This window comes from Caloenas nicobarica, chromosome 1 (genome assembly GCF_036013445.1).
Source record: "Caloenas nicobarica isolate bCalNic1 chromosome 1, bCalNic1.hap1, whole genome shotgun sequence".
Taxonomy (NCBI): domain Eukaryota; kingdom Metazoa; phylum Chordata; class Aves; order Columbiformes; family Columbidae; genus Caloenas; species Caloenas nicobarica.
Window position 1 is genome coordinate 31,089,117 of NC_088245.1, and position 27,679 is coordinate 31,116,795.

At 53.2% G+C, this 27,679-nt stretch overlaps 1 protein-coding gene and 1 pseudogene across 1 annotated transcript; both read right to left on the reverse strand.

The window, feature by feature from the left end:
• Window positions 1-1,971: 1,971 nt before the first annotated feature.
• On the reverse strand, window positions 1,972-10,494 carry LOC135984550 (POTE ankyrin domain family member B-like). Its single transcript, XM_065626988.1, has 17 exons — window positions 10,426-10,494; window positions 10,061-10,249; window positions 9,642-9,815; window positions 9,447-9,553; window positions 8,813-8,947; window positions 7,694-7,842; window positions 7,462-7,538; window positions 6,490-6,592; window positions 5,606-5,670; window positions 5,396-5,473; window positions 4,400-4,552; window positions 4,081-4,250; window positions 3,787-3,880; window positions 3,180-3,292; window positions 2,620-2,761; window positions 2,216-2,264; window positions 1,972-2,141 (listed from the first exon to the last, which is right to left on the reverse strand). Exons 1-17 carry the CDS (start codon window positions 10,492-10,494, stop codon window positions 1,972-1,974), a joined length of 2,037 nt encoding a protein of 678 aa, XP_065483060.1.
• A 1,149-nt stretch (window positions 10,495-11,643) lies between these two features.
• On the reverse strand, window positions 11,644-27,391 carry LOC135984598 (ankyrin repeat domain-containing protein 20B-like; annotated as a pseudogene).
• Between the last annotated feature and the right edge of the window lie 288 nt (window positions 27,392-27,679).

The following is a 27,679-nucleotide window of genomic DNA, read 5'->3' on the forward strand; positions in this document are numbered from 1 at the left end:
CCGTCCCCAAGGGAGCAGCATGCCTGTGCTGCTCCCTGACACCGCTCTCTCACCACCCCCACAAGAGAAAATGTTTTTCCTTAGGCTGAGGTGGCATTCCCCCATTCCAGCTTTTGCCCACTTCTTCGCACCTTTCCCCTCGGTGGGCTACAAATCCATCAGATCCCTGTGGGAGCTGCAAAGCTTCCATGGCTACCAGAAGCTCAACCACCACCTTCTGCCCAGACCACCAGGAGGATTGCTCTAGAAAGGCGGGAAGAGTCTGGTAACTGATTATTAGCAGTAGCTCAGCGCTAGTCCCCGATCTGAGCACAATCATGGCTCAGGGCTCCCCAGAGGAAAAGGACACAGATGTGTGCTCCCTGTTGCAGACGTCTGCACGACTGATATTCCTTCAGAGCAAGGACAGAGAGAGACATGTATCTAGTGGAGTGCCTCGAGGGTCAGTACCGGGGCCAGTATTATTCGGTATATTCATCAGTGACTTGGATGAGGGAACTGAGTGCACTGTCAGCAAGTTTGCTGGTGACACCAAGCTGGGAGGGGTGGCTGACAGGCCAGAAGGCTGTGCTGCCATCCAACGAGACCTGGACAGGCTGGAGAGTTGGGCGGGGAAAAATTTAATGAAATATAACGAGGGAAAGTGCAGAGTCTTGCATCTGGGTAGGAACAACCCCAGGTTCCAGTATAGGTTGCGGAATGACCTAGTAGAGAGCAGCGTAGGAGAAAGGGACCTGGGGGTCCTGGTGGACAGGAGGATGACCGTGAGCCAGCGTTGTGCCCTTGTGGCCAAGAAGGCCAATGGCATCCTGGGGTGTATTAGAAGGGGGGTGGTTAGGAGGTCGAGAGAGGTTCTCCTCCCCCTCTACTCTGCCCTGGTGAGACCGCCTCTGGATTATTGTATCCAGTTCTGGGCCCCTCAGTTCAAGGACAGGGAACTGCTGGAGAGAGTCCAGCATAGGGCAACAAAGATGATGAAGGGAGTGGAGCATCTCCCTTAGGAGGAAAAGCTGAGGGAGCTGGGTCTCTTTAGTTTGGAGGAGACTGAGGGGAGACCTCATTAATGTTTCTAAATACGTGAAGGGTGAGTGTCACGAGGATGGAGCCAGGCTCTTCTCAGCGACAACCAATGATAAGACAAGGGGTAATGGGTTCAAACTGGAACACAAGAGGTTCCACTTAAATTTGAGAAGAAACTTCTTCTCAGTGAGGGTAACAGAACACTGGAACAGGCTGCCCAGGGAGGTAGTGGAGTCTCCTTCTCTGGAGACATTCAAAACCCTCCTGGACGCATTCCTGTCTAGCCTCATCTGGGCGTTCCTCCTCCAGCGGGGAGATTGGACTAGATGATCTTTTGAGGTCCCTTCCAATCCCTAACATTCTGTGCTCCTGTGATTCTGTTAAGTGCCCACATGGGTTGAGAGCCTGAGTGAGCCTTCAAAGATAGGACTGTCCCCATCCAAACCCGCGAGGTCCCAAGCGCTCCAGTTGGGCAGCAAAACGAAGACACGGACTAGACGACACAGTTTATTAAATAGCAAGCTGCAACAGAACAACTGGAACTAGATGCAGGGCAATGGCTGCACAAGGTGGAATGGAAAGGTTTGCAGGCTTCATTCCTGTCCCTTGTGTGCTCTCTGTTTCCTGGCAGCGACACTTCCTCTGCTCCAGCATCTTCTCATTGCTAATGGCGGAGGTTCAGCAGTGACTGGGGAAGCGTGGGAAAAGAAAAGGCTTTGTATTAGTTTTACAGCAGGCTGGGCCAAAGGCTGTACTGGGAAGTGGCTTCTGGAAGTACAGCACTAATGCGCAGATCCAGATACCAAAAACCGAACACTCAAATGTGTCAACAACAAAGCTACAGCCTGTGGGCTACAGCCACAAGTGGAAAATTGTGTTCCATGGAGATAGGGATCAACTCCTTGTGGTTTTTGCCTTGTTTCCTGGCCAGCTCTTTCTCCCATCTCTCTTTTAGACTGCTTTACTGGGCTGTGACCTACCGAGGGAGTCCCAAATGACTTCTGAGCCTAATCCTGGGTTCTGGACTGGCTCTCCCTGAGCCCCAGGCAAAGCGGAAAAACTTCTCGCAGGTCCTGGGTTGATCTTGCCTGCTGCACGTGTTGTTTCAACTGAATCTCCAGCTGTTGGGAAACGTCAACAACTTGTAGGCGGCAAACCAAAAGCAAGCCAAAGAGAGAGCTCTGAAGTTACTCACTTCTGTGGAAATCCGCAAGGTGGGAGGCCATCGAGACTGCATTTGTCACCTGCTGACAGAATGTTAAAATGTTTTAAAATCCCGGGCTATGATGACGACCCGCTCCGCTCTTCTCGCTTGGCGCCCCTGGGACTGCATCCTGCTTGGAGAGGCCATTGAGCTCAGCAGCCCTGCTGGGACTCCTGGCTCGTGGCTTTTAGCCATCAGGATAACTACATCCGTGTTCCTCAATGTCATCACCATCTAATGCTACAACGGCAGCAGGAGCATCAAGAGAATTCAATCAATTGCAAAATACAGCTAACAGATAATCAGCAACATGGAAAATAGTATAGGACGAGAATCATACAGGTTCCAGCAGAAAAAGGAATCACCTCCAGTCCACCAAACGAACCAGAGCTCACCTTTCTTCTTTGTTTACCAGCTTGCTGGGCCACCTCAGAACAGCTCTTCTTCATGTCTCTCTGGACACTGGGCTGGGACTCTCTCTTCCTCCCTGCATATTCCATCACCTTTGTCTGAGATGCCTCCAGAAGCGTCTCCAAGCTGTACAGCAAATTAGTAAGGAAAGTGTGACATAAAGCAACAGTCGGTCTTTTTCACCTCCTCTTAGGTAAGCAGCACAGCCATGGCTTGCTTCATCTGTAATGCGCTTGACAGGCCAGGAATTGCTGAGAGCAGCCAGCGCTCCAGTGCCACACATCACTTGGAGGGCTCAAAGTTCACCTGAAGAGAGGAAGAAAAGACTTCCTTCCCTCCCAGCAGAACTGCAGGCAGCCTGCATTTGCAAGGCCTCGTGTAACTTTCTAAAACCAGGGACTCGTGCAAAGAAGCGCCTTACAAGATGGAACATGAGGCTTGAATTTGCTCCCAAGCGGTTAGTATGTGCTGTTACGTTAAGAGTTCAGTAACGCTTGACTACTACTCAACGTGCTGGTTTTTTTAAATCACTAAAAAGCCATGCCTGGTAGGTTCTTCCTCCAGCGCGCCATTACTTCTCCGTGTTTTCTCCGGAAGCGCTTCCAACTGGCGTTTCTTCTCAGACGGCCTCTTCGATTCCCTGCTTTCGCTCCCACGCTTTCAAAATACAAAGATACTTCACACACAGAGCACAGGAACAGGATCCCTATGCAGAACGTCAGACAGATTTCTCCAAAGAAGTCAGGCCTTCAGGATGAAGCGCTCGGCACCACCACAGCCCAAGGAAAGTCTGCAGCTGAAGGTACCAAATGCCTCTCCACAGCCACTGTCTGAAGTGCTGCCTGAGGTCTCAACCTCACAAGTGTTCTAAAGCAGAACACAGCGAAGCCAGTCCCTGTCTGTCAAGTCCTTAACAAAGACGGCATTAGGTGGGACTAAAGTAGGACCGGCTGTAGTCTCATGGGGCAACTCTCAAAGCCAGAAAGCTGGGGAGTGAGGCAGCAGGACTTTCAGGGCAGCCTGTAGTCAGTAGAACAGATGAAATGGTCTCTCCCAGGCTCTTTGGGAAAACCTCTTCTTCAAATTTCCCCACCCGAATATGGACCTAGGCTCTGGTAGCTCGTGAAAAGGGAAGGTTCTGACTAGCTTACTGAGGCAGAGGCTTGCAGGTCTTTGTGAAGGGCCTCAATGGTCTTGGCTTGTTGCTGGGCTGTGGCTTCCAGCCTGGCCATTCCAACTTGGAGCCTGAAAAAGAAGTACAGGTCTTATCACAGAAGTCCGCAAGACCACAAATCCCAAAGGAAGAGTGTGATAGAACCTCATCTAAAACAAAAGCATCTTTGAAAACCATGTAGTACTATCTTGCCGGGATGCAGGAAGACAGTCCAGTTGTTTTCCCGCAATCGCAGAAAGCAAAGCCTTGCCCCACTGTGTGACTTCCTTACTGTTGCAGGCGTTCTTCCAGCTCTGGGATAGCCGCAGTTCCAGAAGATGTGACCAGAAGGCTCTGCAGGTTCCTGGAAGCTGTTAGCTCCCTCTCCTTATTCTCTATGGCATTCTCCAGGGACTCGGCATAACGCTCGCTCCGGATAAGCCGTTCTTGCAGTTCCTGCAGCTGTCAAACCAAAGCAAGAATCGCCAGCAGTCAGCTTAGGTTTGATAAAAAGGAGCGGACCCCCAACTAAGGCTCTGTTCCTCACTCTGGTTTGCAACAGAAAAGGCCTGGGCCCCTGCCAAGAGACAAGAGACAGGCTTTCTCCCTACCTGAGATTTAGAGCTGTCCAGTTCCTTCTGCAGCTGCAGTTTCTGTTCCTGCAGGCCCCTGCTGTAGCGCTTCTCGGCTTCAAGTGAAGCTTCTGCCAGGGAGTACTTTCTGAAAGTGTTGGCAAACTCCTGCTGCAGCCATGTGAACCGTCGCTAAAGAAACGGTGTTGCATGAGCATGGAGAAGTCAATAAGAAGATGACAACAGGACACATGCTTTTAGGCATGGGATCATATCATTAGATTGATCTTCAGCATGGCCAGCAGCTGGAGGGAGGTGGTTCTCCCCTTCTGCTCTGCTCTGCTCTTGTGAGCCCCACCTGGACTACTGCATCCAGCTCTTGGGTCCCCAGCATAAGGAAGACATGGGCCTGTTAGAGTGGGTCCAGAGGAGGGCCACAGAAATGATCAGAGGGTTGGAACCAGGCTGGTGGCACACTGGACCAGGCTGCCCAGAGAAGTTGTGGATGCCCCGTCTCTGGAATTGTCCAAGTCAGGCTGCACGGGGTGTTGAGCAACCTGATCTTTGGAAGATGTCCCTGCCCACAGCAGGGGCTTGGACCAAATGATCTTTAGAGGGCCTGTCCAACCCAAACCATTCTATGCTTCTATGACTCAGTGAATTCAAAGATGAGAGATTTTGGCCACCACCAGCAGGCATCTGCTGGCACCTTTCTCAGCTGAGCACACCCAAACTATCCGCAGCTCATCATGAAGCTTTCTCTTTCCTAATACACAGAAAAGGCTTCCGTATTTTCCTCCTCAGAACAGAGGCTGAGAGGCTGTGCCACCGGCTTTTTTCTAACCGACTGTTTTCCCTCTTTATGCAGCACTTCTGCTTCACAACGGGAACAGAATGAGGTCCGAAATAGACTTCAGGTCCCAATTCAAAAACTGCCTCTCAGCAGCACTCCTAAAGGAACTCCGTAGCAAGAACAGGCCTCCTGACACTGACAGGCTTGCTTTACAGATATCTGCATCAGGCCCTAAGAGTCACCTGACTGTCGCCTTGACAATCGGTTTGTGTCGAAGCCTCCTTCTTGAGCGGAAGCTCTTCTCTCTCCAGCGCACAAACCTGAGCGAGCAAGAGCACAGACCGACAGACAGTGAGGAAAGGCATCTGCAGCAATCCTGCAGCATCACGCTGCGTTTCAGCAGCTGGGCTTAAGAAGCGTAACAATTATGTTAACTCAGGAAGACAAAGCACCTCATCCAAAGAAGAGGAGTCAAAATCTTCTTCTTCTTGTGCTGCTCCTGCAGCTGGCAACACATCTACAAAGAGGTAAAAAGCGCCACGCTGCTGGGAGTGCTTATTTCACTCTGCTATTCCCCATCCGCTTCAATCCAGAGAAGCTTACAAAGGGAACCATTTAGTCCGTCAGGAAATTACCATTGTGGCGCTCCTCTGCAACAGGCCGCGCACACGCTCCTTGTTGGTTTGCAGCTGGAAGCAGCACGGCATCCAACAGTTCCGTTAGACCTTCAGAATCCGTCTGTGTAAATATAAAGATACGCGTTAGAACTGCCACTTCCAAAGAAGGGCAATGAAGCTGGTGGAGGGTCTAGAGAGCAAGTCCTCTGAGGAGCAGCTGAGGGAATCAGGGCTGTTATTCAGAAGATAAGGAGGCCAAGGGGAGACCTTATCGTTCCCTACAACTACCAGAAAGGAGGTTGTGGCGAGGTTGGTGTCAGTCTCTGTTGCCCAATGTGCAGTAATAGGACAAGAAGAAAGAGTCTTATGTTGTTCCAGGAAAGGTTTAGATAGGATATTGGGAAAAATTTCTTCACTGAAAGAGTAATCAAGCACTGCAGCGGGCTGCCCAGGGAAGCGGTTGAGTTACCCTTCAACCATACGCTTGGACTCGATGACCTTAAGGCTCTATTCTGACCTAAGCGATGCTAGGATTCTACCTCAGAATCAAAAGAGGAGTCATCGTCTTCTTCTTGTGCTGCTCCTGCTGCTGGCAACACACCTACAAAGAGGTAAAAAGCGCCACGCTGCAGAGAGTGCTTCTTTCAATCTGCTTTCCCCCACCCGCTTCACTCCAGAGAAGGCTACAAAGGGAACCATTTAGTCTGTCAGGAAATTACCATTGTGGCGCCCCTCTGCGACAGGCTGCGCACACGCTCCTTGTTGCTTTGCAGGTGGAAGCAGCACGACAGCTGACACTTCTGTTGGACCCTCAGAATCCGTCTGTGTAAATATAAAGATACATGTTAAACCTGGCACTTCCAAAGAAGGGCAATGAAGCTGGTGGAGGGTCTAGAGAAGAGGTCCTGTGAGGAGCAGCTGAGGGAAGCAGGGCTATTCAGTGAGGAGATAAGGAGGCCGAGGAGAGACCTTATCGTTCCCTACAACTACCAGAATGAAGGTTGTGGCAAGGTGGGTGTCGGTCTCTTTTGCCAAATATGCAGTAATAAGACAAGAAGAAAGAGCCTTATGTTGCTCCAGGAGAGGTTTAGATGGGTTATCGGGAAAAGTTTCTTCACTGAAAGAGGTATCGAGCACTGCAGCAGGCTGCCCAGGGAAGTGGTTGAGTCACCCTTCAACCATACGCTTGGACTCGATGATCTTAAGGCTCTATTCCAACCTAAGTGATGCTAGGATTCTACCTCAGAATCAAAAGGGGAGTCGTCGTCGTCTTCTTCTTGTGCTGCTCCTGCTGCTGGCAACACACCTACAAAGAGGTAAGAAGCACCACGCTGCTGTGAGCGCTTATTTCAATCTGCTTTTCCCCATCCACTTCACTCCAGAGAAGCTTACAAAGGGAACCATTTAGTCTGTCAGGAAATTACCATTGTGGCACTCCTCCTCCTCGACAGGCTGCACACACGCTCCTTGTTGCTTTGCAGATGGAAGCAGCACGGAATCCAACAGTTCCATTGCATCTTCAGAATCCGTCTGTGTAAATTAAAAGACATGCGTTAGAAGTGACACAGACTCCTTCTCGAAGATCTTAAGGGTCTGTTTCAACCTAAGTGATGCTGGGTTTCCAAGCCTGAGTCAGAAGCAGCCGCAGAAGGTAAAGAGCCAAAAAGTAAGCACGCCCAGCCGGGCCCCACCTTCAGAGAAGGTACCTCAAAATCAGACAGGGAATCAAAATCTTCCTCTTGCTGTGCTCCAGCTTCTGGCAAGGCACCTTCAAAGGAAATAAGAGGCACGATGCAGTTGTGAGTGCTTATTTTACTGTGCCTTCTCCCATCCCATGGGCCCTGCCTTTAACAAAGGGTTCTCATTCCCCTTCAGGCCACAGCGATTTGTCCTCATCACCTCCTCCACGGTGGGAGATCCTACCTGCTCCAATCTGCGCAGGTGCTCCCAGGGGAGGGGCAGCAGTCGTCCCAGAGGAAGAGATCTCAGGTACTGCTGCACCTCCTGTGCCTCCTACAGAGCATTCTCCTGTCCTTTTACTTCTTGCGTATTCCTCCAGGATCTTAGAAAGACTATATACAAAAAGGAAGGAAACGAAATTGGTGAACGTACCCCCATACTTGCATACGCTCTCTACTGGAAGTGCAACAGCCATTCTGGAGCCATCGTACACATATTCAGAACCAGGTGCGAAAGGTAACACACACACGCGCACACACACACACGTACACAGAACTGACTGCAGTCCTGTTGCAGACTGAAGTACTCACTACAGGCATGTTCACAGTACAGGTGCCTGTTCCTGTTGATGGGGTAATTCACCCCTGCTGGCTACAGTCTCATGTTATAAACCCCCCTCTTCTCCATTTTGGGGGCCAGCGAGACTGACATCTAACTACAAGGCTTCTACCTCAGTGGGATGCTATACTAATGCTGCAGCCACTCTTCACGCCAAGCTGGGGTAACGTCTCCTGAAACTCCTTCCGGACTTTGAAGGGTTTCAGAAATTCCCATCCTTATTCTGAGGCCCCGAGAGTGTAGAGAGCTCCTAAGTGGGATGCCAAGAGGCCAACAAAGATTGCGGTTGCATTCCAAGCACTGCAGGGGTTAACTACATTGCACAGGTGTCATGTTCTAACAACCCTGGCAGAGGGGCAGTTGGGGCTCTGGAGAGAGACCACTTTCAGGGTTGCTTCATAAGCAGAAGTAAAAACAAAACAAAAAACCCCAAAGAAACAAGAAAACAGTAAAAACATGCTCCAGGCCAAGGCTGCTACGCAAAACGGTGCATTAGCGCAAGACTGCTACTGTGCCAGAAGCCTGCAGCGAAGGAACCAACCGCTTGTTTTGCTAGAGCAATCGTCAAGCATGCTTTGTTCCGAAAGCTGTGGGTTTTTACTCCACGGAAGGAGATGCATCAGAAGATGTCACTGAGCCCAGCTTCAGAAAAGGTCTCAACACCCCATTCAAGCAAAAAGGGCTGTACATCAGCGCGGACATGCTGACAATGCAGCTGCTCTAACAAGGATGTCAAACACTTACCCAGAAGTAAACTGATCGAGATAACCCATATCTGTGAAGTCGTCCTTGCCGTGATGAGAAAGAACAGCACCATGCTGAAGAAGCAGCCGTGCTACATTCGTATTCCCAGCATAAGCGGCAATCTTAAGAGTGGTCCTAAAGCGTCCAAGAAACCATAGGAAATAGATCAGCTTCTGCAGACATTGACTTGCCCTTACTTGACTCCTCCTTTGCTCCTCAAACAATTCGTTTCCCCTCCTACAGGCAGAGTGAAATTACAGCAAAACGTGTGGATGCGTCGGACAATTGAGTGTGGTGGGACCTCAGGAGGCCTCCAGGCCAAGCGTCTCCCCAGAGCAGACTCAGGAGGTCTGTGTGTGTGTGTGCCTGTGTGCATGCGTGCATGTGTGTGCACGCTCACGCGCACGTGTGCGTGTGTTGGCACCACAGCCAACGCTTTCTTGCAGTCCTCAGTGCAGAGATCATCCCCTGAGGTAAGAGAGCAGCAGAGTGTGGGTCTGCTTTCCCAAGTGGCACAGAACGAGCTCCTTCTGGGCAGCTCCTGGTTCTTTTTCAAAGCTCATTCCTATAGCTCCCAACAATCCAATCGGAACAATGCTCAGGAGTCCCACGCACGCTTTTGACAAAACTTCACCTTTGACACTTATCTCGAGCGTTCACGTCAGCTCCGTTTTGAAGGAGGAACTCAACCATCTCTTCACGGCGCTCGATGATTGCAACGGCAAGAGGAGTATATCCCAACTGAAAGGAGAAATCGTCTCCCTTAGAAGAACACAGGAAAGTCAAGCGAGTTTGGGGAAGAGAAGCCTTACCCAAAGCCCAAGCTTACGTCATTCCGAGCATCAATATGGGCATTGTGCTCGAGTAAGAGCTCCACCATCGATTTGCTGGGCATGACAGCAGCCATGTGAAGGGCAGTGTTGCCACCAGCACCTTTGTGGTTGGGGTTGGCGCCGTGCTCCAGCAGAGCAGTCACGCAGTCTTTGTGCTGATGCTGTACTGCCTGGAAACAAGCCACAAGGGAGGAGTAACTTCCAACATGGACATTTCTCTCTCTCACAACTCCTGCATCTTTGCGACACGGGAAAGTACGAGCGTCTTCGAAGATTACGTAATATATGCTCCTTCCCCACTGACTGCAACATACCTGTTTCTACGCAGGCCTACGTAAAGAATCCCGCGAGGCAGGTATCGCTCAGTGCATCACTGACAAGCCCCACGTACAACAGCCTAACGTATTCCACGTACCAGCATCAGCGGCGTTTTCTTAAACATGCCACGAGGGTTTAGCTTGCACTTCTTGCCTGCCAGAAATCGAACGACATCTGCATGGCCGTTCGCACAAGCAAGATGCAGAGGCGTCCTAGAAATTAAATACAGCCAGTTAACACAGACAAGACAGCTGAAGACATCGTTTCGGGCTGCGGTGCCCACCGCCTAGGGCCACAAGGCTCAACTGCCAAAAAGGAAGCCAAAAGCCAGCTTTCTCGTGCCAGAGCCGGTGGCAGCACTTGCACACCCAAAGCCTGGGGCTGGCTAGGCACAATCCTCAGCACATCTGCTGAGCCAGGAGGCATCTCCTAAGCTGTGTCAATGAAGCTGCACGAACGGACTCCTGTGCCCAGGCACTGGTCCCTGCCTCCAGCCAGGCCTGCCCGGCCACCCAGCACAGCAAAGGACATGGCGTCTTGGCAGCCTGGAGCTTCTGGAGGCCACGTAAGTCTACGGAGACCGTGGAGTCTGCGTAAGCTCCTGGCTTTGCCCCCGGCGAGTCCTGCACCGGATGTGTCCTAGAGACAGGGGAGATGGGATTTCTAGCAGCAACGGGAAGCTGTGCCCTGTGGCTCTGCGGCTCCATGTACCGCTCAAGCAAGACCGGCAACAGTCAGGCAAGAGGAAAGGAGCCGTCTCTGCTTGCACAAAGGCCTGCGGAGCTCCACAGAAGGGTCACTACAGGGAGCAGGCTGGCAGAGCAGGCAGAGTGGCGCATCCGCTGGCCCCTGTCCCAGCTCGGGCGGCCCTCCGGTACGGGCAGCGCTGTGGAGCCGGCCTGTCCCTAGGGTGCTTGCGATCGTGCTGGGCTTCGCTGGCTCTTCCAGCCAGGGCACGTGGATCTTCGCTACGGGCACTGCCCGCTCCTTACTGCTTGTTGGCGTCCCGCGAGTTGATGCGGAATCTCTTCCGCCACCAGATTCCTTGCAGCCGGGCGAGGTCGCCGCTGGCGGCCGCGCTGTGCAGCCCGCCCCGGCCCTTCTCCCGGATCTCCGAGGCCCCGGCGGTGCTGGGTGCGCAAGCGCTGTCGGACGGCGGCCGCTCCCGCGCGCTCCTGAGCAATGCCATGAAGCACTGCATGCTTCGCGGCGACGAGGGCACAGCCCGCTCCGGGGTGAGCAGCCGCAGGAGGCGCCCGGTGGACTCTGCCGAGCCCCGAGAGAGCAAGGAGAGGAGGCGCGGAGAGGGCAAGTGAAGCCCAGAACCGAGCCCCTCGTGGACAGTTGTAGAGGGCGCGGAGAGGGCAAGTGAAGCCCAGAACCGAGCCCCGGGCGGACAGTTGTAGAGGGCGCGGAGAGGGCAAGAGCAGCCCAGAACCGAGCCCCGGGCGGACAGTTGTAGAGGGCGCGGAGAGGGCAAGAGCAGCCCAGAACCGAGCCCCGGGCGGACAGTTGTAGAGGGCGTTGAGAAGGCGAGAAGAGCCGAGAAGAGGCGAGTCCCGAGCGGGTCGCAGCTCCCGACGCTCCGAACCACACACGCGCTGCCGGTCCCGCTGTGGCGGCGACAGCACTGAGCGCCGGCGCCTGCAGGGGGCGGCTTCACAGCGGCAGCTCGGGGCGTCACAGCCGGAGGGACGGGGGCGTCACCGCGGGAGGGACGGGGGCGTCACCGCGGGCGGGGGGACGCCGGCCCCGGGCGAGCGGGCTGCGGCTCCGGCGTTGGGGCTCCCGCGGGGCCGGGCGGCCGGGAAGTGCCTTTGCCAATGCGCCATTTGCACAGCTGCGGTTCAGGAGCCCAATTCGCTGCCGTGTGCAGACTGTTGAAGGATGCGTCCGTCTGCGTCGGGCGCGGTTCTGGGGGAGAATACGGCGGGGGTGGCCACAGACGGGGCTGCTGAGGAAGCGCTGAGCGCGCAGCAAAGCTTCGCCCTGTCCCACTGTTGCTAGACAGCCCAAAAAGACCAGACAAGTGACTTCTGTGGGAATCTCGAGGTCCCTTGCCACGTGGCTTCCCCCTCCTTCCCTGCCTTGTGTCACCAGATTGCGTCATGCTGAAGCAGTAGGCTCTGACTGTGTTCAGTGCCACCTGAAGCCAAAACCCCAAGCAAGCCCGACCTTAGAAACTGAAGGGCAGGTACATTTGCAGTCTGCTGGACTGCAGGGCAGGTACATTTTGCATGCAAGAGTGGGTGGGTTATTGAGAGGGAGGCCAAGACCTGTCTTTGAAAATGTGCCATTTACAGCATATGTGCTATTCAGGAGACCAATTTGCCTGCTCCTTAGGAACAAAATGTTGAAGGATGCGCCCCCCTGTGCAGTAAAATGCAGTAGGAGTGGACACAGAGGGGCTTGTTGACAGCCGCTGCACAGACACAAACACACAGTCATTTGCTTCGTGGCGGCCAGAGGTGAAAGCACCTGTTAGCTCCCTCTCCCTCTTCTTTAAAATCACAGCAAGAATCCCCAGTAGTCAGCTTAATTTTGACAAAAAGGAGTGGACTGCTTTGGCTCTCATGTCAAGCCTCACAGGCCATGTTACTTCTTCATCTTGTATACTGGCCCCTCTCCTACGTCTGCAGTGATTTCCTACAGCCTTCCTTCAATGCTGCCGCAACACTCGTCCTCACTGTCCAGGACCCCAAACATCTCATTTGGTGAAGGATCCGACCTGCTCCGGTCAGTGCAGGGGTGCCCAAGGGAAGGACAGCAGTTGTCCCAGAGCAAGAGCTGTCAAGTACTGCTGGGCCTTGTGGGCCTCCCGCAGGATATTCTCCTGTCCTTTCACAGCCGGCATATTGCTGCAGCTGCTTAGGAAGGCTACATACAGAAAGGAAGGAAATGCATTTGGTAAAGATACTGATAACAGGAACAAAAATCCTGTAGAAACACCTAGGCATAATGTAACAAGACTAGGCCTGATGTAGCAAGACCAGGCATAATGTAACAGAAACCTAACAGAGAAACGATAGCTCTAGAGAGACTGGACATGAGGCAAAGTGGGCTATCCTTGGCTTGCAAGCTGGGAAAGCGGAATATTCCACTAAACGAAGAGCGGGGTACGTGACTTTTGCTGAGCAGCAGCACAAAATGACAATATGCTTGCCGAAGAAACTAGGTCAAGAAGCTGACACCGGGGGGGGCACCAGGTGCAAAGACTGCCGGGGACCACTAGAGACCCCCGATGAAGACTCTCGAATACCAAAGATGGACTTCCGGGAAAGGGTGGGGTTATGTAAATAATTTAGGCTTAATGTAGTAACTGAGCGGTAGAGACAAATGAATATGCAACAGGTATATGGAATAAATACCAAAAAGTGCAAATCACGCACACGCTCGATTAGAGGAGCAATCCTCCGAGCGTCCGGCGTACTGTAATAAAAGTGCCTGGTGTTTAAGACTTTCAAAACAGTGTTAGAGAGTCTTTTTTTGCTGACTTTTCGATATCAATACCCCCACACTTGCATACACTGTGTACTGGAAGAGCAACGGTCGTTCATGAGCCATCCTACACATCTTCACAGCCAGCTGATAAAGAGTAAGGCACAGACGCGCACACACACACAAACACACACGCACGCAGGGCTTACTGCACTACTGCTGGAGACTGAAGTGCTCACTACAAGCACTGCAGGGTTTATCTGGGTTGTGTAGCTGCCTCACCTCATGCTAATGGCAGCTCGGGCCTCTCTCCTCTGTGAAGGAGAGATCCGCTTTTGTCTCGAGTGCTGAGGTGGAGGCAGCAGTCCCACGTCTGTGGGAGAGAGAGAGCTGGCAGCAGCTGTGGGGGGGACATGATAGCAAGCAAAGAAAATATTGCCTTGCACTTGATTGCTGTGCTCTCATCAGCTGTTGCTGCGAAACATGGAGGGTGGCTGGGGCAGTGATGTGCCCAGAGAGTCTCCTGCGTGGAGACAAGACCCATGTGCACCCTTTCCCTGGGTGCTTCCAGCACCGACACCCACACACTGTGGGGAACCAGTGCAAGACATGCAGGAATGAAAAGAATTGCATTCGGTCAGATGTGTTGCGTTCCCTGACGCTACCTGCTGCCAACTAGGGAAGAGATGCTGAGTCAGGCTTTTTGTGACGCCGGTGTTGGAGTTCAGAAGCTACATACTGCCTAGCAGCGACCTGGTGGTGGACAGGAGGAGGGAGGGCCAGAACCATTCTGGTCCTCTCTAGTGCTCTCTGTCACTGGAGCTGTCTCTCTCCCTGCACACCCCCAACATCAGGGCAAGTGCTGTGCTCAGGTGTTGCAGAGGGGTTGAGCAGACTGCTAAGCAGCCAGATTTCACCTGCTTGCACATCACCACGGAACTTACTGCTGCTTATTTCCTTGGCCTTTATGGGGAGTTTGCAGGACTGTTCCTGGGCAGAGGTCTCTTTCTGAGTTATGTGCAGAATGGGTCCAATTTACAGTTTGAAGGTACGTTTGGTATCTTCTAAAGGCTGTTTTGCTGTTAGAGCCCGGAGATCCCTTAACATTCACCAATGTGAAGGGTGGTTGCCTGGAGGGGCAAGTCTGTTTTTGCCAAGTGTGCTTTGCCATCTTTGTGAAGGGCGGCTTCTCGAAGTCGTAATGCCTAGCTGGCTATCTCCTTGCACTTGAAGTAATGAGGACTGGGCCAGGTGGACCTCCAGAGCTGGCCGCTTCCACTGCTGCCCAGCCAGACCTGAAGCACGATGCTGCTTCTGCACTTGCAGGTCTCAAAGCAGGGCTTAGAAATCAAGATTCCCTTGGCTAACTCTATGGCCATTCTTCACTGGTGGCATCAGACCTCGCAACATGACTTGGTGTCTGAGGAGCTTGTTGCCATCTTTGTGCCTGGCGATGCTGGCTACAGTCTGCGGTTGTTTTGTCTGTTGCATGTAGCCCGAGGAAGACTACAGTTGCAGCTAAGCTGAGGTCAGAATCGGGCTAAAGGCTCATTTAGTCGGGCAGGAGGTGTAGCCGAAGGAAAGCGGGCCTGCAGCTTGAAGTTTCCGGACCACAGGAGACATTTGTGCCTTGAAAAGCCCAGCATCATCGAGGGTGGAAGGAGCCTCGTCTCGCCCACCTCGTCGGTCCCTGCCCTGCTCAAAGCAGGGTCAGCCAGGGCAGGTGATATAGGGCCACATCCAGTTTGGAGCATCGCCAAGTGTGGAGACTTCGCAAGCTCTCTGTGGCACAAAGAAGCCACCAGCAGGCTGAGCTGGGGCCTCAGGCCCCAGGCCAGGTGTCTGGGGCCTCCAGCCCATGGGACAAGGAGGCCCACTGAGGCGCAGGCAGAGGCCGCCAGGCCCTGTCTCAGCTCTGTCAGGCCATCCCTGTCTCCACCTCTGTCTCAGCTCTGCCTGGTCCTGGCCACAGCCCTCGGTGCTCCAGACCTGCCCTCGACCTCCCCGTGGCCCTGCCTGGCCAGCACTGGGCTGCGTCTGAGCCTGCCTGCCAGCACTGGGCCTGATCCCCAGCCCGGCCTGGCCTGACATCTCAGCTTGCCCTCAGAGCCGCTGCCTCACCGGGCACTTGCTTGTCCCTCTGGGCTCTTGGCTGCGCCGTCTGCCTGCCCGGGACTGCCCGGCTGGCTATGGGACCCCCTTGTGCTCCCCGTCCCCAAGGGAGCAGCATGCCTGTGCTGCTCCCTGACACCGCTCTCTCACCACCCCCACAAGAGAAAATGTTTTTCCTCAGGCTGAGGTGGCATTCCCCCATTCCAGCTTTTGCCCACTTCTTCGCACCTTTCCCCTCGGTGGGCTACAAATCCATCAGATCCCTGTGGGAGCTGCAAAGCTTCCATGGCTACCAGAAGCTCAACCACCACCTTCTGCCCAGACCACCAGGAGGATTGCTCTAGAAAGGCGGGAAGAGTCTGGTAACTGATTATTAGCAGTAGCTCAGCGCTAGTCCCCGATCTGAGCACAATCGTGGCTCAGGGCTCCCCAGAGGAAAAGGACACAGATGTGTGCTCCCTGTTGCAGACGTCTGCACGACTGATATTCCTTCAGAGCAAGGACAGAGAGAGACGTGTATCTAGTGGAGTGCCTCGAGGGTCAGTACCGGGGCCAGTATTATTCGGTATATTCATCAGTGACTTGGATGAGGGAACTGAGTGCACTGTCAGCAAGTTTGCTGGTGACACCAAGCTGGGAGGGGTGGCTGACAGGCCAGAAGGCTGTGCTGCCATCCAACGAGACCTGGACAGGCTGGAGAGTTGGGCGGGGAAAAATTTAATGAAATATAACGAGGGAAAGTGCAGAGTCTTGCATCTGGGTAGGAATAACCCCAGGTTCCAGTATAGGTTGCGGAATGACCTAGTAGAGAGCAGTGTAGGGGAAAGGGACCTGGGGGTCCTGGTGGACAGGAGGATGACCGTGAGCCAGCGTTGTGCCCTTGTGGCCAAGAAGGCCAATGGCATCCTGGGGTGTATTAGAAGGGGGGTGGTTAGGAGGTCGAGAGAGGTTCTCCTCCCCCTCTACTCTGCCCTGGTGAGACCGCCTCTGGATTATTGTATCCAGTTCTGGGCCCCTCAGTTCAAGGACAGGGAACTGCTGGAGAGAGTCCAGCATAGGGCAACAAAGATGATGAAGGGAGTGGAGCATCTCCCTTAGGAGGAAAGGCTGAGGGAGCTGGGTCTCTTTAGTTTGGAGGAGACTGAGGGGAGACCTCATTAATGTTTCTAAATACGTGAAGGGTGAGTGTCACGAGGATGGAGCCAGGCTCTTCTCAGCGACAACCAATGATAAGACAAGGGGTAATGGGTTCAAACTGGAACACAAGAGGTTCCACTTAAATTTGAGAAGAAACTTCTTCTCAGTGAGGGTAACAGAACACTGGAACAGGCTGCCCAGGGAGGTAGTGGAGTCTCCTTCTCTGGAGACATTCAAAACCCTCCTGGACGCATTCCTGTCTAGCCTCATCTGGGCGTTCCTCCTCCAGCGGGGAGATTGGACTAGATGATCTTTTGAGGTCCCTTCCAATCCCTAACATTCTGTGCTCCTGTGATTCTGTTAAGTGCCCACATGGGTTGAGAGCCTGAGTGAGCCTTCAAAGATAGGACTGTCCCCATCCAAACCCGCGAGGTCCCAAGCGCTCCAGTTGGGCAGCAAAACGAAGACACGGACTAGACGACACAGTTTATTAAATAGCAAGCTGCAACAGAACAACTGGAACTAGATGCAGGGCAATGGCTGCACAAGGTGGAATGGAAAGGTTTGCAGGCTTCATTCCTGTCCCTTGTGTGCTCTCTGTTTCCTGGCAGCGACACTTCCTCTGCTCCAGCATCTTCTCATTGCTAATGGCGGAGGTTCAGCAGTGACTGGGGAAGCGTGGGAAAAGAAAAGGCTTTGTATTAGTTTTACAGCAGGCTGGGCCAAAGGCTGTACTGGGAAGTGGCTTCTGGAAGTACAGCACTAATGCGCAGATCCAGATACCAAAAACCGAACACTCAAATGTGTCAACAACAAAGCTACAGCCTGTGGGCTACAGCCACAAGTGGAAAATTGTGTTCCATGGAGATAGGGATCAACTCCTTGTGGTTTTTGCCTTGTTTCCTGGCCAGCTCTTTCTCCCATCTCTCTTTTAGACTGCTTTACTGGGCTGTGACCTACCGAGGGAGTCCCAAATGACTTCTGAGCCTAATCCTGGGTTCTGGACTGGCTCTCCCTGAGCCCCAGGCAAAGCGGAAAAACTTCTCGCAGGTCCTGGGTTGATCTTGCCTGCTGCACGTGTTGTTTCAACTGAATCTCCAGCTGTTGGGAAACGTCAACAACTTGTAGGCGGCAAACCAAAAGCAAGCCAAAGAGAGAGCTCTGAAGTTACTCACTTCTGTGGAAATCCGCAAGGTGGGAGGCCATCGAGACTGCATTTGTCACCTGCTGACAGAATGTTAAAATGTTTTAAAATCCCGGGCTATGATGACGACCCGCTCCGCTCTTCTCGCTTGGCGCCCCTGGGACTGCATCCTGCTTGGAGAGGCCATTGAGCTCAGCAGCCCTGCTGGGACTCCTGGCTCGTGGCTTTTAGCCATCAGGATAACTACATCCGTGTTCCTCAATGTCATCACCATCTAATGCTACAACGGCAGCAGGAGCATCAAGAGAATTCAATCAATTGCAAAATACAGCTAACAGATAATCAGCAACATGGAAAATAGTATAGGACGAGAATCATACAGGTTCCAGCAGAAAAAGGAATCACCTCCAGTCCACCAAACGAACCAGAGCTCACCTTTCTTCTTTGTTTACCAGCTTGCTGGGCCACCTCAGAACAGCTCTTCTTCATGTCTCTCTGGACACTGGGCTGGGACTCTCTCTTCCTCCCTGCATATTCCATCACCTTTGTCTGAGATGCCTCCAGAAGCGTCTCCAAGCTGTACAGCAAATTAGTAAGGAAAGTGTGACATAAAGCAACAGTCGGTCTTTTTCACCTCCTCTTAGGTAAGCAGCACAGCCATGGCTTGCTTCATCTGTAATGCGCTTGACAGGCCAGGAATTGCTGAGAGCAGCCAGCGCTCCAGTGCCACACATCACTTGGAGGGCTCAAAGTTCACCTGAAGAGAGGAAGAAAAGACTTCCTTCCCTCCCAGCAGAACTGCAGGCAGCCTGCATTTGCAAGGCCTCGTGTAACTTTCTAAAACCAGGGACTCGTGCAAAGAAGCGCCTTACAAGATGGAACATGAGGCTTGAATTTGCTCCCAAGCGGTTAGTATGTGCTGTTACGTTAAGAGTTCAGTAACGCTTGACTACTACTCAACGTGCTGGTTTTTTTAAATCACTAAAAAGCCATGCCTGGTAGGTTCTTCCTCCAGCGCGCCATTACTTCTCCGTGTTTTCTCCGGAAGCGCTTCCAACTGGCGTTTCTTCTCAGACGGCCTCTTCGATTCCCTGCTTTCGCTCCCACGCTTTCAAAATACAAAGATACTTCACACACAGAGCACAGGAACAGGATCCCTATGCAGAACGTCAGACAGATTTCTCCAAAGAAGTCAGGCCTTCAGGATGAAGCGCTCGGCACCACCACAGCCCAAGGAAAGTCTGCAGCTGAAGGTACCAAATGCCTCTCCACAGCCACTGTCTGAAGTGCTGCCTGAGGTCTCAACCTCACAAGTGTTCTAAAGCAGAACACAGCGAAGCCAGTCCCTGTCTGTCAAGTCCTTAACAAAGACGGCATTAGGTGGGACTAAAGTAGGACCGGCTGTAGTCTCATGGGGCAACTCTCAAAGCCAGAAAGCTGGGGAGTGAGGCAGCAGGACTTTCAGGGCAGCCTGTAGTCAGTAGAACAGATGAAATGGTCTCTCCCAGGCTCTTTGGGAAAACCTCTTCTTCAAATTTCCCCACCCGAATATGGACCTAGGCTCTGGTAGCTCGTGAAAAGGGAAGGTTCTGACTAGCTTACTGAGGCAGAGGCTTGCAGGTCTTTGTGAAGGGCCTCAATGGTCTTGGCTTGTTGCTGGGCTGTGGCTTCCAGCCTGGCCATTCCAACTTGGAGCCTGAAAAAGAAGTACAGGTCTTATCACAGAAGTCCGCAAGACCACAAATCCCAAAGGAAGAGTGTGATAGAACCTCATCTAAAACAAAAGCATCTTTGAAAACCATGTAGTACTATCTTGCCGGGATGCAGGAAGACAGTCCAGTTGTTTTCCCGCAATCGCAGAAAGCAAAGCCTTGCCCCACTGTGTGACTTCCTTACTGTTGCAGGCGTTCTTCCAGCTCTGGGATAGCCGCAGTTCCAGAAGATGTGACCAGAAGGCTCTGCAGGTTCCTGGAAGCTGTTAGCTCCCTCTCCTTATTCTCTATGGCATTCTCCAGGGACTCGGCATAACACTCGCTCCGGATAAGCCGTTCTTGCAGTTCCTGCAGCTGTCAAACCAAAGCAAGAATCGCCAGCAGTCAGCTTAGGTTTGATAAAAAGGAGCGGACCCCCAACTAAGGCTCTGTTCCTCACTCTGGTTTGCAACAGAAAAGGCCTGGGCCCCTGCCAAGAGACAAGAGACAGGCTTTCTCCCTACCTGAGATTTAGAGCTGTCCAGTTCCTTCTGCAGCTGCAGTTTCTGTTCCTGCAGGCCCCTGCTGTAGCGCTTCTCGGCTTCAAGTGAAGCTTCTGCCAGGGAGTACTTTCTGAAAGTGTTGGCAAACTCCTGCTGCAGCCATGTGAACCGTCGCTAAAGAAACGGTGTTGCATGAGCATGGAGAAGTCAATAAGAAGATGACAACAGGACACATGCTTTTAGGCATGGGATCATATCATTAGATTGATCTTCAGCATGGCCAGCAGCTGGAGGGAGGTGGTTCTCCCCTTCTGCTCTGCTCTGCTCTTGTGAGCCCCACCTGGACTACTGCATCCAGCTCTTGGGTCCCCAGCATAAGGAAGACATGGGCCTGTTAGAGTGGGTCCAGAGGAGGGCCACAGAAATGATCAGAGGGTTGGAACCAGGGTGGTGGCACACTGGACCAGGCTGCCCAGAGAAGTTGTGGATGCCCCGTCTCTGGAATTGTCCAAGTCAGGCTGCACGGGGTGTTGAGCAACCTGATCTTTGGAAGATGTCCCTGCCCACAGCAGGGGCTTGGACCAAATGATCTTTAGAGGGCCTGTCCAACCCAAACCATTCTATGCTTCTATGACTCAGTGAATTCAAAGATGAGAGATTTTGGCCACCACCAGCAGGCATCTGCTGGCACCTTTCTCAGCTGAGCACACCCAAACTATCCGCAGCTCATCATGAAGCTTTCTCTTTCCTAATACACAGAAAAGGCTTCCGTATTTTCCTCCTCAGAACAGAGGCTGAGAGGCTGTGCCACCGGCTTTTTTCTAACCGACTGTTTTCCCTCTTTATGCAGCACTTCTGCTTCACAACGGGAACAGAATGAGGTCCGAAATAGACTTCAGGTCCCAATTCAAAAACTGCCTCTCAGCAGCACTCCTAAAGGAACTCCGTAGCAAGAACAGGCCTCCTGACACTGACAGGCTTGCTTTACAGATATCTGCATCAGGCCCTAAGAGTCACCTGACTGTCGCCTTGACAATCGGTTTGTGTCGAAGCCTCCTTCTTGAGCGGAAGCTCTTCTCTCTCCAGCGCACAAACCTGAGCGAGCAAGAGCACAGACCGACAGACAGTGAGGAAAGGCATCTGCAGCAACCCTGCAGCATCACGCTGCGTTTCAGCAGCTGGGCTTAAGAAGCGTAACAATTATGTTAACTCAGGAAGACAAAGCACCTCATCCAAAGAAGAGGAGTCAAAATCTTCTTCTTCTTGTGCTGCTCCTGCAGCTGGCAACACATCTACAAAGAGGTAAAAAGCGCCACGCTGCTGGGAGTGCTTATTTCACTCTGCTATTCCCCATCCGCTTCAATCCAGAGAAGCTTACAAAGGGAACCATTTAGTCCGTCAGGAAATTACCATTGTGGCGCTCCTCTGCAACAGGCCGCGCACACGCTCCTTGTTGGTTTGCAGCTGGAAGCAGCACGGCATCCAACAGTTCCGTTAGACCTTCAGAATCCGTCTGTGTAAATATAAAGATACGCGTTAGAACTGCCACTTCCAAAGAAGGGCAATGAAGCTGGTGGAGGGTCGAGAGAGCAAGTCCTCTGAGGAGCAGCTGAGGGAATCAGGGCTGTTATTCAGAAGATAAGGAGGCCAAGGGGAGACCTTATCGTTCCCTACAACTACCAGAAAGGAGGTTGTGGCGAGGTTGGTGTCAGTCTCTTTTGCCCAATGTGCAGTAATAGGACAAGAAGAAAGAGTCTTATGTTGTTCCAGGAAAGGTTTAGATAGGATATTGGGAAAAATTTCTTCACTGAAAGAGTAATCAAGCACTGCAGCAGGCTGCCCAGGGAAGCCGTTGAGTTACCCTTCAACCATACGCTTGGACTCGATGACCTTAAGGCTCTATTCTGACCTAAGCGATGCTAGGATTCTACCTCAGAATCAAAAGGGGAGTCATCGTCTTCTTCTTGTGCTGCTCCTGCTGCTGGCAACACACCTACAAAGAGGTAAAAAGCGCCACGCTGCAGAGAGTGCTTCTTTCAATCTGCTTTCCCCCACCCGCTTCACTCCAGAGAAGGCTACAAAGGGAACCATTTAGTCTGTCAGGAAATTACCGTTGTGGCGCTCCTCTGCGACAGGCTGCGCACACGCTCCTTGTTGCTTTGCAGGTGGAAGCAGCACGACAGCTGACACTTCTGTTGGACCCTCAGAATCCGTCTGTGTAAATATAAAGATACATGTTAAACCTGGCACTTCCAAAGAAGGGCAATGAAGCTGGTGGAGGGTCTAGAGAAGAAGTCCTGTGAGGGGCAGCTGAGGGAAGCAGGGCTATTCAGTGAGGAGATAAGGAGGCCGAGGAGAGACCTTATCGTTCCCTACAACTACCAGAATGAAGGTTGTGGCGAGGTGGGTGTCGGTCTCTTTTGCCAAATATGCAGTAATAGGACAAGAAGAAAGAGCCTTATGTTGCTCCAGGAGAGGTTTAGATGGGTTATCGGGAAAAGTTTCTTCACTGAAAGAGGTATCGAGCACTGCAGCAGGCTGCCCAGGGAAGTGGTTGAGTCACCCTTCAACCATACGCTTGGACTCGATGATCTTAAGGCTCTATTCCAACCTAAGTGATGCTAGGATTCTACCTCAGAATCAAAAGGGGAGTCGTCGTCGTCTTCTTCTTGTGCTGCTCCTGCTGCTGGCAACACACCTACAAAGAGGTAAGAAGCACCACGCTGCTGTGAGCGCTTATTTCAATCTGCTTTTCCCCATCCACTTCACTCCAGAGAAGCTTACAAAGGGAACCATTTAGTCTGTCAGGAAATTACCATTGTGGCACTCCTCCTCCTCGACAGGCTGCACACACGCTCCTTGTTGCTTTGCAGATGGAAGCAGCACGGAATCCAACAGTTCCATTGCATCTTCAGAATCCGTCTGTGTAAATTAAAAGACATGCGTTAGAAGTGACACAGACTCCTTCTCGAAGATCTTAAGGGTCTGTTTCAACCTAAGTGATGCTGGGTTTCCAAGCCTGAGTCAGAAGCAGCCGCAGAAGGTAAAGAGCCAAAAAGTAAGCACGCCCAGCCGGGCCCCACCTTCAGAGAAGGTACCTCAAAATCAGACAGGGAATCAAAATCTTCCTCTTGCTGTGCTCCAGCTTCTGGCAAGGCACCTTCAAAGGAAATAAGAGGCACGATGCAGTTGTGAGTGCTTATTTTACTGTGCCTTCTCCCATCCCATGGGCCCTGCCTTTAACAAAGGGTTCTCATTCCCCTTCAGGCCACAGCGATTTGTCCTCATCACCTCCTCCACGGTGGGAGATCCTACCTGCTCCAATCTGCGCAGGTGGCAGCAGTCGTCCCAGAGGAAGAGATCTCAGGTACTGCTGCACCTCCTGTGCCTCCTACAGAGCATTCTCCTGTCCTTTTACTTCTTGCGTATTCCTCCAGGATCTTAGAAAGACTATATACAAAAAGGAAGGAAACGAAATTGGTGAACGTACCCCCATACTTGCATACGCTCTCTACTGGAAGTGCAACAGCCATTCTGGAGCCATCGTACACATATTCAGAACCAGGTGCGAAAGGTAACACACACACGCGCACACACACACACGTACACAGAACTGACTGCAGTCCTGTTGCAGACTGAAGTACTCACTACAGGCATGTTCACAGTACAGGTGCCTGTTCCTGTTGATGGGGTAATTCACCCCTGCTGGCTACAGTCTCATGTTATAAACCCCCCTCTTCTCCATTTTGGGGGCCAGCGAGACTGACATCTAACTACAAGGCTTCTACCTCAGTGGGATGCTATACTAATGCTGCAGCCACTCTTCACGCCAAGCTGGGGTAACGTCTCCTGAAACTCCTTCCGGACTTTGAAGGGTTTCAGAAATTCCCATCCTTATTCTGAGGCCCCGAGAGTGTAGAGAGCTCCTAAGTGGGATGCCAAGAGGCCAACAAAGATTGCGGTTGCATTCCAAGCACTGCAGGGGTTAACTACATTGCACAGGTGTCATGTTCTAACAACCCTGGCAGAGGGGCAGTTGGGGCTCTGGAGAGAGACCACTTTCAGAGTTGCTTCATAAGCAGAAGTAAAAACAAAACAAAAAACCCCAAAGAAACAAGAAAACAGTAAAAACATGCTCCAGGCCAAGGCTGCTACGCAAAACGGTGCATTAGCGCAAGACTGCTACTGTGCCAGAAGCCTGCAGCGAAGGAACCAACCGCTTGTTTTGCTAGAGCAATCGTCAAGCATGCTTTGTTCCGAAAGCTGTGGGTTTTTACTCCACGGAAGGAGATGCATCAGAAGATGTCACTGAGCCCAGCTTCAGAAAAGGTCTCAACACCCCATTCAAGCAAAAAGGGCTGTACATCAGCGCGGACATGCTGACAATGCAGCTGCTCTAACAAGGATGTCAAACACTTACCCAGAAGTAAACTGATCGAGATAACCCATATCTGTGAAGTCGTCCTTGCCGTGATGAGAAAGAACAGCACCATGCTGAAGAAGCAGCCGTGCTACATTCGTATTCCCAGCATACGCGGCAATCTTAAGAGTGGTCCTAAAGCGTCCAAGAAACCATAGGAAATAGATCAGCTTCTGCAGACATTGACTTGCCCTTACTTGACTCCTCCTTTGCTCCTCAAACAATTCGTTTCCCCTCCTACAGGCAGAGTGAAATTACAGCAAAACGTGTGGATGCGTCGGACAATTGAGTGTGGTGGGACCTCAGGAGGCCTCCAGGCCAAGCGTCTCCCCAGAGCAGACTCAGGAGGTCTGTGTGTGTGTGTGCCTGTGTGCATGCGTGCATGTGTGTGCACGCTCACGCGCACGTGTGCGTGTGTTGGCACCACAGCCAACGCTTTCTTGCAGTCCTCAGTGCAGAGATCATCCCCTGAGGTAAGAGAGCAGCAGAGTGTGGGTCTGCTTTCCCAAGTGGCACAGAACGAGCTCCTTCTGGGCAGCTCCTGGTTCTTTTTCAAAGCTCATTCCTATAGCTCCCAACAATCCAATCGGAACAATGCTCAGGAGTCCCACGCACGCTTTTGACAAAACTTCACCTTTGACACTTATCTCGAGCGTTCACGTCAGCTCCGTTTTGAAGGAGGAACTCAACCATCTCTTCACGGCGCTCGATGATCGCAACGGCAAGAGGAGTATATCCCAACTGAAAGGAGAAATCGTCTCCCTTAGAAGAACACAGGAAAGTCAAGCGAGTTTGGGGAAGAGAAGCCTTACCCAAAGCCCAAGCTTACGTCATTCCGAGCATCAATATGGGCATTGTGCTCGAGTAAGAGCTCCACCATCGATTTGCTGGGCATGACAGCAGCCATGTGAAGGGCAGTGTTGCCACCAGCACCTTTGTGGTTGGGGTTGGCGCCGTGCTCCAGCAGAGCAGTCACGCAGTCTTTGTGCTGATGCTGTACTGCCTGGAAACAAGCCACAAGGGAGGAGTAACTTCCAACATGGACATTTCTCTCTCTCACAACTCCTGCATCTTTGCGACACGGGAAAGTACGAGCGTCTTCGAAGATTACGTAATATATGCTCCTTCCCCACTGACTGCAACATACCTGTTTCCACGCAGGCCTACGTAAAGAATCCCGCGAGGCAGGTATCGCTCAGTGCATCACTGACAAGCCCCACGTACAACAGCCTAACGTATTCCACGTACCAGCATCAGCGGCGTTTTCTTAAACATGCCACGAGGGTTTAGCTTGCACTTCTTGCCTGCCAGAAATCGAACGACATCTGCATGGCCGTTCGCACAAGCAAGATGCAGAGGCGTCCTAGAAATTAAATACAGCCAGTTAACACAGACAAGACAGCTGAAGACATCGTTTCGGGCTGCGGTGCCCACCGCCTAGGGCCACAAGGCTCAACTGCCAAAAAGGAAGCCAAAAGCCAGCTTTCTCGTGCCAGAGCCGGTGGCAGCACTTGCACACCCAAAGCCTGGGGCTGGCTAGGCACAATCCTCAGCACATCTGCTGAGCCAGGAGGCATCTCCTAAGCTGTGTCAATGAAGCTGCACGAACGGACTCCTGTGCCCAGGCACTGGTCCCTGCCTCCAGCCAGGCCTGCCCGGCCACCCAGCACAGCAAAGGACATGGCGTCTTGGCAGCCTGGAGCTTCTGGAGGCCACGTAAGTCTACGGAGACCGTGGAGTCTGCGTAAGCTCCTGGCTTTGCCCCCGGCGAGTCCTGCACCGGATGTGTCCTAGAGACAGGGGAGATGGGATTTCTAGCAGCAACGGGAAGCTGTGCCCTGTGGCTCTGCGGCTCCATGTACCGCTCAAGCAAGACCGGCAACAGTCAGGCAAGAGGAAAGGAGCCGTCTCTGCTTGCACAAAGGCCTGCGGAGCTCCACAGAAGGGTCACTACAGGGAGCAGGCTGGCAGAGCAGGCAGAGTGGCGCATCCGCTGGCCCCTGTCCCAGCTCGGGCGGCCCTCCGGTACGGGCAGCGCTGTGGAGCCGGCCTGTCCCTAGGGTGCTTGCGATCGTGCTGGGCTTCGCTGGCTCTTCCAGCCAGGGCACGTGGATCTTCGCTACGGGCACTGCCCGCTCCTTACTGCTTGTTGGCGTCCCGCGAGTTGATGCGGAATCTCTTCCGCCACCAGATTCCTTGCAGCCGGGCGAGGTCGCCGCTGGCGGCCGCGCTGTGCAGCCCGCCCCGGCCCTTCTCCCGGATCTCCGAGGCCCCGGCGGTGCTGGGTGCGCAAGCGCTGTCGGACGGCGGCCGCTCCCGCGCGCTCCTGAGCAATGCCATGAAGCACTGCATGCTTCGCGGCGACGAGGGCACAGCCCGCTCCGGGGTGAGCAGCCGCAGGAGGCGCCCGGTGGACTCTGCCGAGCCCTGGGAGAGCAAGGAGAGGAGGCGCGGAGAGGGCAAGTGAAGCCCAGAACCGAGCCCCTCGTGGACAGTTGTAGAGGGCGCGGAGAGGGCAAGTGAAGCCCAGAACCGAGCCCCGGGCGGACAGTTGTAGAGGGCGTGGAGAGGGCAAGAGCAGCCCAGAACCGAGCCCCGGGCGGACAGTTGTAGAGGGCGCGGAGAGGGCAAGAGCAGCCCAGAACCGAGCCCCGGGCGGACAGTTGTAGAGGGCGTTGAGAAGGCGAGAAGAGCCGAGAAGAGGCGAGTCCCGAGCGGGTCGCAGCTCCCGACGCTCCGAACCACACACGCGCTGCCGGTCCCGCTGTGGCGGCGACAGCACTGAGCGCCGGCGCCTGCAGGGGGCGGCTTCACAGCGGCAGCTCGGGGCGTCACAGCCGGAGGGACGGGGGCGTCACCGCGGGAGGGACGGGGGCGTCACCGCGGGCGGGGGGACGCCGGCCCCGGGCGAGCGGGCTGCGGCTCCGGCGTTGGGGCTCCCGCGGGGCCGGGCGGCCGGGAAGTGCCTTTGCCAATGCGCCATTTGCACAGCTGCGGTTCAGGAGCCCAATTCGCTGCCGTGTGCAGACTGTTGAAGGATGCGTCCGTCTGCGTCGGGCGCGGTTCTGGGGGAGAATACGGCGGGGGTGGCCACAGACGGGGCTGCTGAGGAAGCGCTGAGCGCGCAGCAAAGCTTCGCCCTGTCCCACTGTTGCTAGACAGCCCAAAAAGACCAGACAAGTGACTTCTGTGGGAATCTCGAGGTCCCTTGCCACGTGGCTTCCCCCTCCTTCCCTGCCTTGTGTCACCAGATTGCGTCATGCTGAAGCAG